Here is a 13,164-nt window from a genome sequence, read left to right on the forward strand (position 1 = left end):
CTGAAGGTAACCAGAACAACAATGAGATCCAAACCTGGCCAACCAGAGACTATATTAATATACTAAAGGATCTAGTTGAAAAGGCAGACAATGCACATGAATAGATGGGAAATTTATACAGAGATAAAAAGCATAAAAATAAAATATGACTGTTAGGAAAATATATCATATTTGAAGAATTTCTTTAACAAGTTTATCGGTATACTGGACATAACCAAGAAAAGAGTTAGTGCACTAGAAGACAGATCAATACCAATTATACAAACTAACACATAAACAACAAATCTCAGCTCTAGGAAACTCAGTGAACTACAAGTAGAATAATTATAAGGAAAAGCCTGCCAGGGCTTTTGGTTTACTACTATAGGTTCATACTGTAGTAGTAAAACAAAAGTAAAGAGAAAATCTTGAGCACAAAGAAAAAGAAACATTTACATACATAGAAACTTCGTATCAGAAACTACGTAAGCCAGATAGAGAGACATCTTTAGAATACTCAAAAAGAGGAAAAAAATTTTTAATGAATTCTATAAAAATGAAATCTCTCTTCAAAGGGGACAGTAAAGTTTTTCGGACAAGGCAGAAGTCATTCTCAGTCAAAAGCTGAATTCATTGTCAGCCAGAAGAGTATTAACAATAAATGGTTACATGAGAAGCAAAGTTTCAAATTAATGATCTAAGCTCCAATCTTAAAAAAATACTAGGAAAAGATAAAAGCACAGAAGCTCAGAGAAAGCTGAAGGAAAGAAATAATAAATATACAAGCAGAAATCAATGGAACAGAAAACAGAAAAATCAATCAAATCAAAAACTGGTTCTTGGGATTTCCCTGGTGGCGCAGTGGTTAAGAATCCGCTTGCCAACGCAGGGGACACGGGTTTGATCCCTGGTCCGGGAAGATCCCACATGCCGTGGAGCAACTAGGCCTGTGTGCCACAACTACTGAGCATGTGTGCAACAACTACTGAAGCCCACGCGCCTAGAGCCTGCGCTCCGCAACAAGAGAAGCCCCCGCTCACCACAACTAGAGAAAGCCCACGCGTAGCAACGAAGACCCAATGCAGCCAAAAATTAATTAATTAGTTATTTTTTAAAAAACTGGTTCTTTGCAAAGGTCAATAAAGTTGATAAACCCTTAGGCAGACTAATGAGGAAAAAAGAAAAGCTAAATTACCAGTATCAGGAATATCTGAGGGGATATCACTACAAATCCATCCCACAGAACTTAAAAGTATAATGAGATTATGAACAACTTTATGACAACACACAAGACAAAATGGACAGGAAGAGATACGCCAGCAAGAGGAGGACATACCAGCCTTTGTAACCCCACAAAAAATGATAATTAGATAGCTATCAACAAATGAAAATTGCCCCGGGAAGATGCAAGAGTCAAAGAAGAACCTACAGCAACACAGTGCAGCAAAAAATGGAGAAAAACTGCACAGAGAGTACACAGAGAGGATCACTGAGGAGATGGACTTTAGCTGAGACATCTGGAAACTGCTAACAACAACGAAGGGTGGAGGCTATCAGTATAAGCCACACACTGGATACCACTGCAGTCACCAGTGGCCTGCTCTGCAGAGAAGCCTGGCAGCCCTGGTCAATGAGGACCTCAGCAGCACCCAAGACAGCTGCTGAGGAATCCCTACAGCTCGTACAGTAGAGGACTCTGTAATGCTTGTTGGAGTGGACCCCAGCAGGCCCCTGTGCAGAAGAAGCCAGCAGCTCCTGCCGCCGAGGTAATCAAGAGCCACTGCTGCTGCTGGCCTCCTAGAGAAGGAGACGCTGCTGTGCTCCTTCCAGAAGATGTGCACACCCCAGACCCCAGAGCCCTGGCTGCTCGACATGCACTCACTTCACAGGCACCAGATCATATGCTTCAGTCACTCTGTGAGCACACACACTCCACTCCCGGCTCAGGGGCTGACCCAAGCATGCCCACACCTCAGGCACCACTGCCACCATGAGGGCACTCCAAGCCAGACCCAGAGCCAAGAGACATCCCCTCGCCGATGACATATGCTGTGGGAGAAAGAGATCAGGAGGTCCCCAGCAGCCCTCTCTGCTGCGGCAGACACCTGCACCCTTGGCCGTTGCAATCTTTACTGACACTGACCTCAGCTGATAGAGCTGAATACGCACTATGCCAATGGGCCTTCCCAGGAGCTAGAACCAATGCGCCCCACTTGCCTGGTACCCTTGCACCCACCGGCAGGTGAAGGTCTTTCCCCACTAAGACCAGTCTGTAATGTCTGCTCAGTCAAATGCACAGAGATTAACATGAGGTTATGAGAAACATGAAAAATTAAAGAAACATGACACCCGCAAAGGAACACAGTAATTTTCCAGGAACTGGTACCACAGAAATAGAGATCTAGGATTTCCCAGACAAAGAATTCAGAATAATTGTTTTAACGAAGTTGAGTGAGCTACAAGAAAATGCAGATAGAAAACTCAATGAAATTAGGAAAACAATATACAAACAAAACAAGAAGTTCAACAGAGAGAAATCATTTTAGAAAACCCGAACAAATTCTAAAGCTGAAGAATACAATGAATTAAATGAAAAATACAATGCAGATCATCAACAGCAGACTTGATCAAGCAGAAAAATCTGTGAACTCAAAGACAGGTCATTAGACATTATCCAGTCAGAGGAGGAAAGGATAAACAAAGACTGAAAAGAGAGTGATTCCAATTGGCAGAAAAAGAAGATCACAGCAGAAATAAATGAAGTAGAAACAAGGAAAACAACAGAAAAGATCTATAGACTAAGAGCCGGTTTTTTGAAAAGATAAACAAAATTGACAAACCACTGGCTATACTAAGAAAAAAGAGAGAAGACTGAAATAAATAAAATCAGAAGTGAAAGAAGAGACGTTACAAATGGTATCGCAGAAATATAAAAGGATCCTAAGAGACTGCTATGAACAATTACATGCCAACAAACTGGATAATCTAGAAAAAATGGATAAATTCCTAGAAATATATAACCTATCCAGACTGAATCATGAAGAAATAGAAAATGTGAACAGAAGACTGAATCAGTAATCAAAAACCTTCCAACAAAGAAAAGCCCAGGACAAGATGACTTCACCAAACATTTAAAGAAGAATTAATGACAATGCTTCTCCGCATCCTCACCAACGTCTATTATCTCTCATTTTTAAAAAGACAATAGCCATCCTAAGAGGTATGAGGCAATATCTCATGGTGGTTTTCCCTGATGATCAGTGATGTTGAACACCTTTCCTGTTTGTTTGTTTTGACCACACCACACAGCATACAGGACCTTAGTTCCCTGACCAGGGATCAAACCCACACCCCCTGCACTGGAAGCAAGGAGTCTTAACACTGGACCACCAGGGAAGTCTCTTGAACACCTTTTCATGTACCTGCTTTTCACCGATGAGGATGATGTTAGCTGTAGGCTTGTCAAATATGGCCTTCAGGTTTATACATTACTTTACAAGTATAGGGTGGTGGAAGGGAGAGATAATAAGTTAAAAACACCAAAACGGGGTTAACAAATGCAAACTATTATATATAGAATGGATAAACAAGGTCCTACTGTATAGTACAGGGAACCATATTCAATATTCTGTGATAAACCATAATGGAAAATAATATTTTTAAAAATGTATGTATATATATATATGTATGTATGACTGAATCACTTCGTTGTACAGCAGAAATTAACACTGTAAATCAACTATATTTCAATAAAAATAAACAAACAAAACAAAGCCTAAGGATCTAAAAAAACTAACAAACACCCAAAACTACACAAAACACAAACCCTCTGAAGTGTTAGCCTCCTGATGATCTAAGCTTTTTGACACTGGCGGCCAATACCAAGCTCCAAAATACAACAAACCTAATGTGGACTGGCTCATCAACAAGCGTTCTAACCACCTTCAGAAAAACTTTATCATGTCACAAATTTACAAGAATTTTGTTAGATCATGAAGGTAACAAAAAACCATTTAACAGCATTATTGCTGTTATACTCGTTTTCACACCGTTATTTTACCTTCTATGAATGCCAGCCTCTCTATGTCCAAGTATATTGCACCAAGCTACTGTTCAGAGTTATTTCCTAGTCCTGTATTAAGTGCCCAGGAAGGCTGTCTAAAAGTTTCACAGCTCAGTGTATACCCGTCAATCTGCTGTTCTCTCCCGTTACCATCAGAGGTCCAGATGAAATGCCAGTTAACTCCGTGAAGACACTCCTGAGTTGACTGGCACAACTAATAGTTCCCTTCCCACTACTTCCATAACACTCGTTCTTACTACTGACAGAAGTAATTACATTATATTTTATTTGAGGGCTTATCTTTCAATCTCTTGATTTTCACTATGAATCATTCCCTAAAGGACGGACCACATTACATTTCTGATGCATGTCTAGTGCACACTTAAGGGCCTGGTATGTTGCAGGTGCTTAATAAACATTTGTTGAATTGAACTGAGTTCAGAATGATGATCAGGACATAAAATGAGCATGTCACACTCAGTGCAGGGAAAACTAGTTTCACTTTAGTATTTCTCATCTTCTACTCTTTTATCAGGCCTGCAGCCTCTGTTCTTTAGGGGGCTTTGTTTTTGCGGTTTCTATTTAGTGGTGTAGCTATATTATATTAGTAGCATTGCACTGCTGTGTTATTCTGACCACCTGAAGCTAAATGCCACCAATGCATTTTAAATTCCCAGCTGCACACCCTGTAAATTGAAACCATGACATATAACAATCTGGGTGTCAGTAAAGTTTTGCCAAAACAAATGCCAGTGACACTAACAGCTTTAATTATCATGTTTAGGATTTAGTATATCAACTCATATAGATAAGTAAAATTTTCCTTCAGAAATAATTTTAAAAAGATGCAACAACATAAAAGGCAGGATCCTAGCTCACATTAAATACTTCATAGGCTATAATGAGTCTATTTTCATAATTTTTAAAAAAGAATGGCTGCTGGGACTTCCCTGGTAGTCCAGTGGTTAAGAATCGGCCTTGCAATGCAGGGGATGCTGGTTTGATCCCAGGTCGCGGAACTAAGATCCTGCATGCCATGGGACAACTAAGCCATGTGCTCTAGAGCCCGCTTGCCACAACTAGAGAGCCCATGTGCCAGAACCACTGAGCCCGCATGCTCTAGAGCCCATGCACTGCAACTATTAAGCCCGTGCGCCACTAGAGAGAAGCCTGTGCACCGCAAGAGAGAGCCTGAGTGCCGCAACTAAGATCTCACACGCCGCAACTAAGATCCTATGCACCACAATTAAGACCTGAGGCAGCCAAATAAATAAATGAATAAATAAATATTTTTGAAAAAAAAGAATGGCTGTTATAGAAAGCTATTTATGAACTTCTCAAATAGAAATTTCCCCATTTCAAAGGTTAATTAAATACAGCAATTCCATAAAGACAAAGGAAGTACATAATAGTAGACAAGATTACCTAGTATTTAAAATGCAAGTAAGATCCTGCATATCATCAAGAAGAGTAAAGAGCAAAAACCCATAAAGCAAATTCTTCTGCTCTGCTTGATACAGGTCGTTTCTATAATAGAGGTCTGTATCAAATTCCAGCTCAATGATTGGTAAGATAACTAGAAAAATACCGAAGTTCTAAAAGACAGCAACAAGCTTAAAAAGCAGAGATCAGAAATATTTAGTGCAAATGGTTAGAAAAGCTGTGCATATTTTTAACTTGGAACTCAGAGAGAGGTGAAGAAGATTAATTCATATTGCCAAGGTTTATAGCAAGAACTCAGGGATTCCTGACCCTGGGTCTTACAATTACTTCTCAAGACAAATGTCAATTTCTCCCTCCACAACACTGGCCTGCATTCTACATTGAGCAGATGAAAATTACTACGTCAGAGGCTTGCTAGATGAATAGTTTAAGATTTGCCAAATTTTTAAAACAGATAAAATATTCTCACCCCAACTTTTATTTAATTCACAATTTTCTACTTACAAAGTCTTGACGTATGTCGTTGAAGTCTTTGCCATATTTTTCCAGTGCCTCTTCAAATAAACTAGCTTCAGAGGCCGACCATTCTTCCATTTCATCTCTGCATAAAACAGGTCCCCCAAGTGGTACTAAGACACTAATTGCACTGCTCAAATCATAGCTGTGCCTATACAACGTATCCATAGCATGAAACTAAAAAATAAACAAAGAAAATGGAGAGAAAAGATCAGCCAGAAATGCAAACTTGCTAGATTATTTAAGAACAGAAATATTAAAATGCATGATGCACTTAATTAGCAACAATATACTTAGTATTTACTTTTTTAGTAACACAATTAAGAAAAAAATTTAAACAATGGACTTATGCAGTTATTTAAAACACCACTTATTGCTTTTAAGAACATGTTGATTTGTACCTTTTAAGGTTTTTCTTTTTTTTTAGAAGATGTTGGGGGTAGGAGTTTATTAATTAATTAATTTATTTTTGCTGTGTTGGGTCTTCGTTTCTGTGCGAGGGCTTTCTCTAGTTGTGGCAAGCGGGGGCCACTCTTCATCGCGGTGCGCGAGCCTCTCACTATCACGGCCTCTCTTGTCGCGGAGCACAGGCTCCAGACGCGCAGGCTCAGTAGTTGTGGTTCACGGGCCTAGTTGCTCTGCGGCATGTGACCAGGACTCGAACCCGTGTCCCCTGCATTAGCAGGCAGATTCTCAACCACTGCGCCACCAGGGAAGCCCTGTATTTTTTTTTAAATGCATTTGTTTGTTACAGCAACCTAACTATGAAGATCTAGGACCTCCAGCAATTAAAATGCGAACCCAGAAAGTTCCATCATCCTTTTGGTTAAAAGTGCCAGAGTCACTTCAGCTATTGTATAAGGTTGGCACAGCCTTCCTTGACAAGGGAAAAGTATGTAGAAAGAGGATGTATCAGAGTGAGAAAAAATATTCTCAGGTTGGAGCAAGAGAATGATATACTAAGAACAAGAGATGGAGAAAAAACAATGAAACTGAGAATGGTGAAGACAAAATTACACATCCATGTTAAACAAAACAAAACAAACAAGATTATATATCCATGTAAAAACAGTAACTTGGTTGAAACTCTGTAAGACCAAGAATAGATGACCAGGCTTGCTTGGAACAGCTACCTGGGCCAGTGTGGATTTCATATATATTTCAAGGGTGAGTGATTTGAAAGGAGGAAAGATAGATTAGAATAATATAAGTGGCTTTTTTCAGAAGTACCTTGGGTCTAGCTTATTTTAAAAAGATCTATTCATAATATGCATGCGTATCTGTATGTGTAGCAGGAAGACTGATGGACAGGACAGTCAGTTGTGTCTGGATAAGCATATAGGTGTGGTACAGATTTGGTTGGTGATCAAATCCTTGCCAAGTGAGAACTAGTTCTGTTTAAACTTTCTAACGTGTGAAAGCCAAGTTTTACACCTTTTACACAAAGTATCTTCTGATAATTATTAAAAATTTCATAAATGAGGATAGAGTCACATCTATGTTTCTTAAAAATTTAGCTTATAAGTGATCCCAAAATATCTGGTAGGGGACAGTGGACAGTTCCCCACTGGTACAAAAGCATAAAATAAGCTCCAATATCAACTAACATCTACTAAAGAGAAAAAAATTATTAGCTAAAATACACATTAAAAGTATGTATTTATACTGTGATACATAAAGATGCTGAATATGAATTTGTTGACAGAGCTAAAGGCAGAATTTAGGACATGATTAGGAACAGTAACTAACTGCTTTAACAAGGGCTGACATCTCCCCTAAAATAAATCATTGGATTCCACAAAACAAAAGCAAGTAAGGATTTCATTATCAATTTCCTGGTTATAATCACAGCTAAGACCATACTGACCATGTGTAGTCTTTTGCTATATGTGTCACAGTCATGGAATAATAACTTCAACTTTCAAGTGAATTTCTTCTCACCCTTCTGCAGCAGGGGTTACAAAAATATTAGAATTGATCTTGATTCTTCCCTTATGCTCTGCAAACTTCAGAATCAACTAAATTCCACTTCTGGAGCTAACCTCTCACTTGACAGATTCAGCAGTTTTAACTGTATGTTACAGTTATACACTCTTAACACCATCCCTGAAACTAAAAAACAATTGTTTCTAGATAACTGATCTATAAAAATGAACAGATCAACAGCATTGAGGGGTCCCTTCAAATAATAATATATTTCCATAAACAACTATTTTTAAAACTCCTAAATTTACAGTGGATAACTAAAAAAACAAAAGTATTCAAAATCAATAATTATACAAATTAACTGCTGCTGAGATTCCTCAGGAGATACAAGTAATTTTTATATTGAACAGGTGCTCTGAAACCAAAAGTCACAGAATTAAATGAGCTTTCTCAACTGTTATTATACCAACCACTCAAAGCATGAATGGATTTTCAGTCTTTTGTTCATGTTAGATGAATGCAAATGCCTTCCTTATAGGCACTTTTTAAAATGACGATGGGCTACTATCTGATAAGGCTTTGGTACTTATTATCTAATAAGTACCAAAGTAATATCCTAGCCTCTATAAGTGACTGTAACCAAAATCCCAAGTGATCAGGTTGTTTTTAAAGGTTCTGTTCTTTACAGAGTGTGTTTGTGTTACTCAACACTGAAGTAAGCATTTGCTTTTGAAAACTAGCTCCTGCATTGTGTCACAGATCAAATGGAAAGAGTGAGTCGGACTAAGGCTGACCACAGCTATGAAACCTCCATAGCCCACACATTTAGGCCACAGCCCAGGGGAAAGTGCAGGAATGATCAGTATGTGTAGAAAATAAACATCCCATGAGACACAGGTACTGTGGAATGCCTAAGGAATAATCCTGTTAAAAATCAATGGCCAGGTTTACAAAGGAAACCAGAGGATCACGTTATTTGCTAGCAGTCCATATTAACTCTGTCTTTCTGACATACACAGAAGCTTCTTCTGAACGAACTTTGTACAGTCTAATCCAACCACAAAAAGCTAATAAGTAAAACACAAAATATAGTTTCTAAAACAAGAGACAACATCCAGTGAAGACTCACAGAAATAAGCTAAGAAAAGACATAGGAGTTTGACAATGTAACCAACAACTTACAGTTTATCAGTTAAGATAAAAACTCAAAGAGCTAGACATATAAGAGAACATACTGGCTGATTCCATTTTTATGAATTTTGAGAAAAATAACAATTAATTTATGATGAGAGAAGTCAGAATAATGATTACCTCAGAAGAGGGGATCATTGACTGGGAAGAAGCATGAGGGAACCCTGTTCATCATCTACATCTGGGTGGTGGTTATATGGATGTAGACATATGTAAAAATTTATAAGCTGTGCACCTAAGTGTACTTAATACACTTTATTATATGTATACCTCAATTTAAAATAAGATAAAGAACTTGAAACTGAAAATCCTCCCTCCAGATAAATACTTTGCAAAGATATCATCTTTTCAATAGAGATACAGATACACATAAATCCATTCAAATCTAAATTTTGAAAATCATAAGGACTCAGCACAAGCTGTTCTCTCTGCCAAATAGTGGTGAAGGTGTTGTCACATTTCATCTCATTCAAAACAGATGGAGATGACAAACAGAAGTATTTTAGGAGAAAGAGTGACAATGAAATCTTGGCAGTGGAATTCTTATCTTTTGTTCATCAAGCAGAATCACACTTTGGTAAACTGGACTATTGTTTGGCAAAAATTCACTCCCTCTCCTGGACCTCCAAGGGAGCATATTCTTCCACTCTGCTGAGGTTGGGCCTGGCCATGTGACTTGTGTGGCCAACTGGCTCTTAAGATGTGTGACATAACAGAGCCTTGACATGAGCCTGTGCATTTGGACTTGTGCTACTGACTTTTGTCAACAGAGGATGAGAGATACATGCACCAGATGTGGACCTAACCGGCAGCTTCTCACCCGAATCAGCACAGTTCAGTTCAGCAGAATCCTAGACGATCTGTACAGGGGTGCATGAGAAACTAATGTTTGTTGTTTATAAGCCAATGAAATTCTGGGCATTGTAATAGAGACTGCATTTTCCCTTTTGAGAATTAAGAGCTTATTCACCCAATGCTTAGGAAGTGCTGTGAGCAAACAGCCTACAGCACTGCTCCTCTTTGGAATGAACTCAAATTAAGAAAGGTTCATCGCCCAAGGTCATGCCCTCTTCCTGGGGCAGCCAGCATCCAATGATGCAGGAGTGTAAAGGGTGAGGCCTTCATTCACACTGTATCAGAGCCTACCTTCTCCCTCTGTTCAATCCTGCCTCCTTCCCTTCTCTTCCACAGGTGTTGATCCCAACAGTACTCCCTAATAAACTTCCAGCATGCAAATCTCATCTCAGAATCTGTTCCCCAGGAACCCAATCTGTAACATGTGACATTATTTTGGCAATGTCTAACTGATACCCATATATATTCAATACTATTGATTTGCTCAGTTAAGAGTTTTACAAAAATTTTACATGTATAACTCCAGCACAAATTATAGCATTCAGACCATCAAATCTATTTTAAAATTAATGAGCATATGGTTTTTTCCAAGTAGAAACATAAACTCTCATGAGTAAATCTCAAACCACGATCAAGGCAAAAATTTTTATATATGAGAAGTATGCCATCCAGTCAATTTTTGCTTCAATGCACAGTACTCAAAGCAAAATCCCTCACTCATAATCAGATTTCTTAAGACTTGGTTGTCATTCACTAAAATCAATCTATAAGACACCCAAGAGCTATGTTCTTATGTGTACTCATACCTTTTGATTATTATCACGAGAAAGCTCCAGGGGCAGCAGGCCATAGTAGCCCCATGGCCCTAATGTCACTTCCAAACCTACCCTGGGCATAACTGTGGGTTCTTCCCCCCCAGCTCTGATTCCAGACACAAACCAGGCAAATATGAAATACAGCTATGTGGAGACACTGGAGAACAAGCAATGCAGGCAAGAAGGAGAGGCTAAGATAGTTCAGGAAGAGGAAGTATGAGAGATGAGCTTCCACACTGACCCGAGCTTTAACTTTGAGGTATTTTCTAAACTGCTACAAGAGAGAACAGACCAAACAGAAAGTTAGCTGTGACTAGGCTGAGGTGAAAGTGGGCAAGGCCTAGGGAGCACAGTCCTCAGGAGGATTATATTGCAGGCCCTAAAGGAAATCACGATATGTTAAAATAATTGGTATCATACATGCTCTCTGATCACAACCCCCAAAGCAATTAAGATAGATTTATTTATTTAGACAGAACCACATTTCCTTGGAAATTAACTCTCAATCAAATGCAAAATTATAAAGTAAATTAGGAAATACTTAGAACCAAGTGATAAAGAAAATACTACATATAAAAATATGAGATACAGAGGGACATTTATAATCTTAATTACTAATAACAGAAAAGTAGATAAATGAAATTAATGGGCTAAAAATTGGTCTTGTAAAGCTGGTATAGTTAATATCAGGGTAAAGCCAAAGAAAAGTAGAAGGAAGAAAATAATAAAGAGCAAAAATAAATTAAACAGAAAACAGACATACAATAAAGAAGATCAACTAAACTAAAATTTCATTCTTTTAGACAATAAAAGAGAAATTTCTGGCAAAACTATCAAGGAAAAAAATGGGAAATGACACATAAACAGTAACAGGAATAAAAAGCTATTTATAACTACAGGCATCAAAAAATTTCCTAATTAAGAAATACTATCGGGGAATTCCCTGGTGGTCCAGTGGTCAGGACTCTGCGCTTTCACTGCTGGAGCCCAGGTTCAATCCCTGGTCAGGGAACTAAGATCCCACAAGCTGCACCATGTGGCCAAAAAAAAAAAAAAAAAAAACACCTATGAAAAATTGGAAAACCTAAGGAAAAATGGAAAATCTCCTGATGTAACGGACCAAAAGGGACTTTAACAGAATAAAAACTTACTCTAATTATTAATCAAATTATAACCACAACCCAAATGGAGGGACATGGTACAAAATAAATGGCCTGTGCTCTTCAAAATGCCACAAGAGAGAAAGAATGGCCACAAAAGAGAGAAAGAATGAAGAACCGTTCAGGATTGAAGGAAATTAAAGAGATATGACAAGTAAATGCAGTAAGTGATTCTCAAGTAGATCCTGGATGAGAAAAAAAAATTTTTTTCTCTTATTCTAAAGGATGTTACTGAGACAACTACGAATCTGACTAAAGCCAGATTTACAGTGCTATAAATTGTTAGTGATATTAAATCGTTATAGTCCTATTGTTATAGTACTATAACAATGTTCATTTCCTGAATCTGCAAATTGTATTGTGGTTCAGTGAGAAAATATCCTTGTTCTTTTAGGAAATACCTCCTCAAATAATACTTGGCAATAAAGGGACATCCATTCTGTAACTTACTCTCAAACTGTTCAGAAATAATAATAATATGTATACAGAGAAAGAATGATAAAGGAAACGTGGTAGATGTAAACATATGGGGAATCTGGGTGAAGGGAATACAGGAAGTCTTAGTACTATTTTTGTATTATCTCAAAATACAAAAATAACAAGTTTTATAACAATAAGCCTTCATTAACTCACACTTGTAAAATCCAAATCTCTTCACCCTAGACAAAGAAGTTAAAACAATTTTCATTGTATTTGTCCATAGTTCAATTCTATGGTGACTTTCTAATGTTTCTTATATTAGTTGTCAAATGCATGGGAGAAAAGTAAAGTAAAAGGCAACATACACCCAAAACAAAAAATAAAACAAAAACAAATTTAAGCTTAAATTTAAAAGGAAGAGATGGATAAACAGACCTTAACACAAGCAAACAATTCCCCCTAAGACAGTCTGCAGCGTCTCTAAGCCCATTTAATATCATTTTAAAATTCTTATCTGCAATACATCATCGGACAAAAAGGAAATGTGCCTAATGTAGAATATTATTGCCTTAAAGATGTATTTAGAAGGAAGGAAAATTTCACGTTTCATATTTTTTACTGCAGTGGTAGTCCATTAGTTCAAATTCTAATTTTACAGTCTTGGAAACATGGATAGTACTCATAAGTTTTAGCAAACTGTGGTTTTTGTTTGTTTGTTTTGCAGTACGCGGGTCTCTCACTGCTGTGGCCTCTCCTGTTGCGGAGCACAGGCTCCGGACGTGCAGGCTCAGTGGCC

At 37.9% G+C, this 13,164-nt stretch overlaps 1 protein-coding gene across 11 annotated transcripts in view; it reads right to left on the reverse strand.

Annotated features, from left to right (window-relative positions):
• MTA3 (metastasis associated 1 family member 3) overlaps positions 1-13,164 on the reverse strand; it is a 172,934-nt gene that overhangs the window by 50,129 nt on the left and 109,641 nt on the right. For all 11 annotated transcript variants that reach the window (XR_003794878.1, XR_003794875.1, XR_003794877.1 and 8 more), the window contains exon 9: positions 5,990-6,178. Coding sequence is in view for 7 of the 11 variants with exons in the window: in XM_029231778.1 (XP_029087611.1) it covers positions 5,990-6,178 (189 nt within the window). In the remaining 4 variants the exon portion in view is untranslated. The remainder of the gene's footprint in view (positions 1-5,989; positions 6,179-13,164) is intronic.

This window comes from Monodon monoceros, unplaced genomic scaffold (genome assembly GCF_005190385.1).
Source record: "Monodon monoceros isolate NGI ecotype Baffin Bay Population unplaced genomic scaffold, NGI_Narwhal_1 Super_Scaffold_19, whole genome shotgun sequence".
Lineage (NCBI taxonomy): Eukaryota > Metazoa > Chordata > Mammalia > Artiodactyla > Monodontidae > Monodon > Monodon monoceros.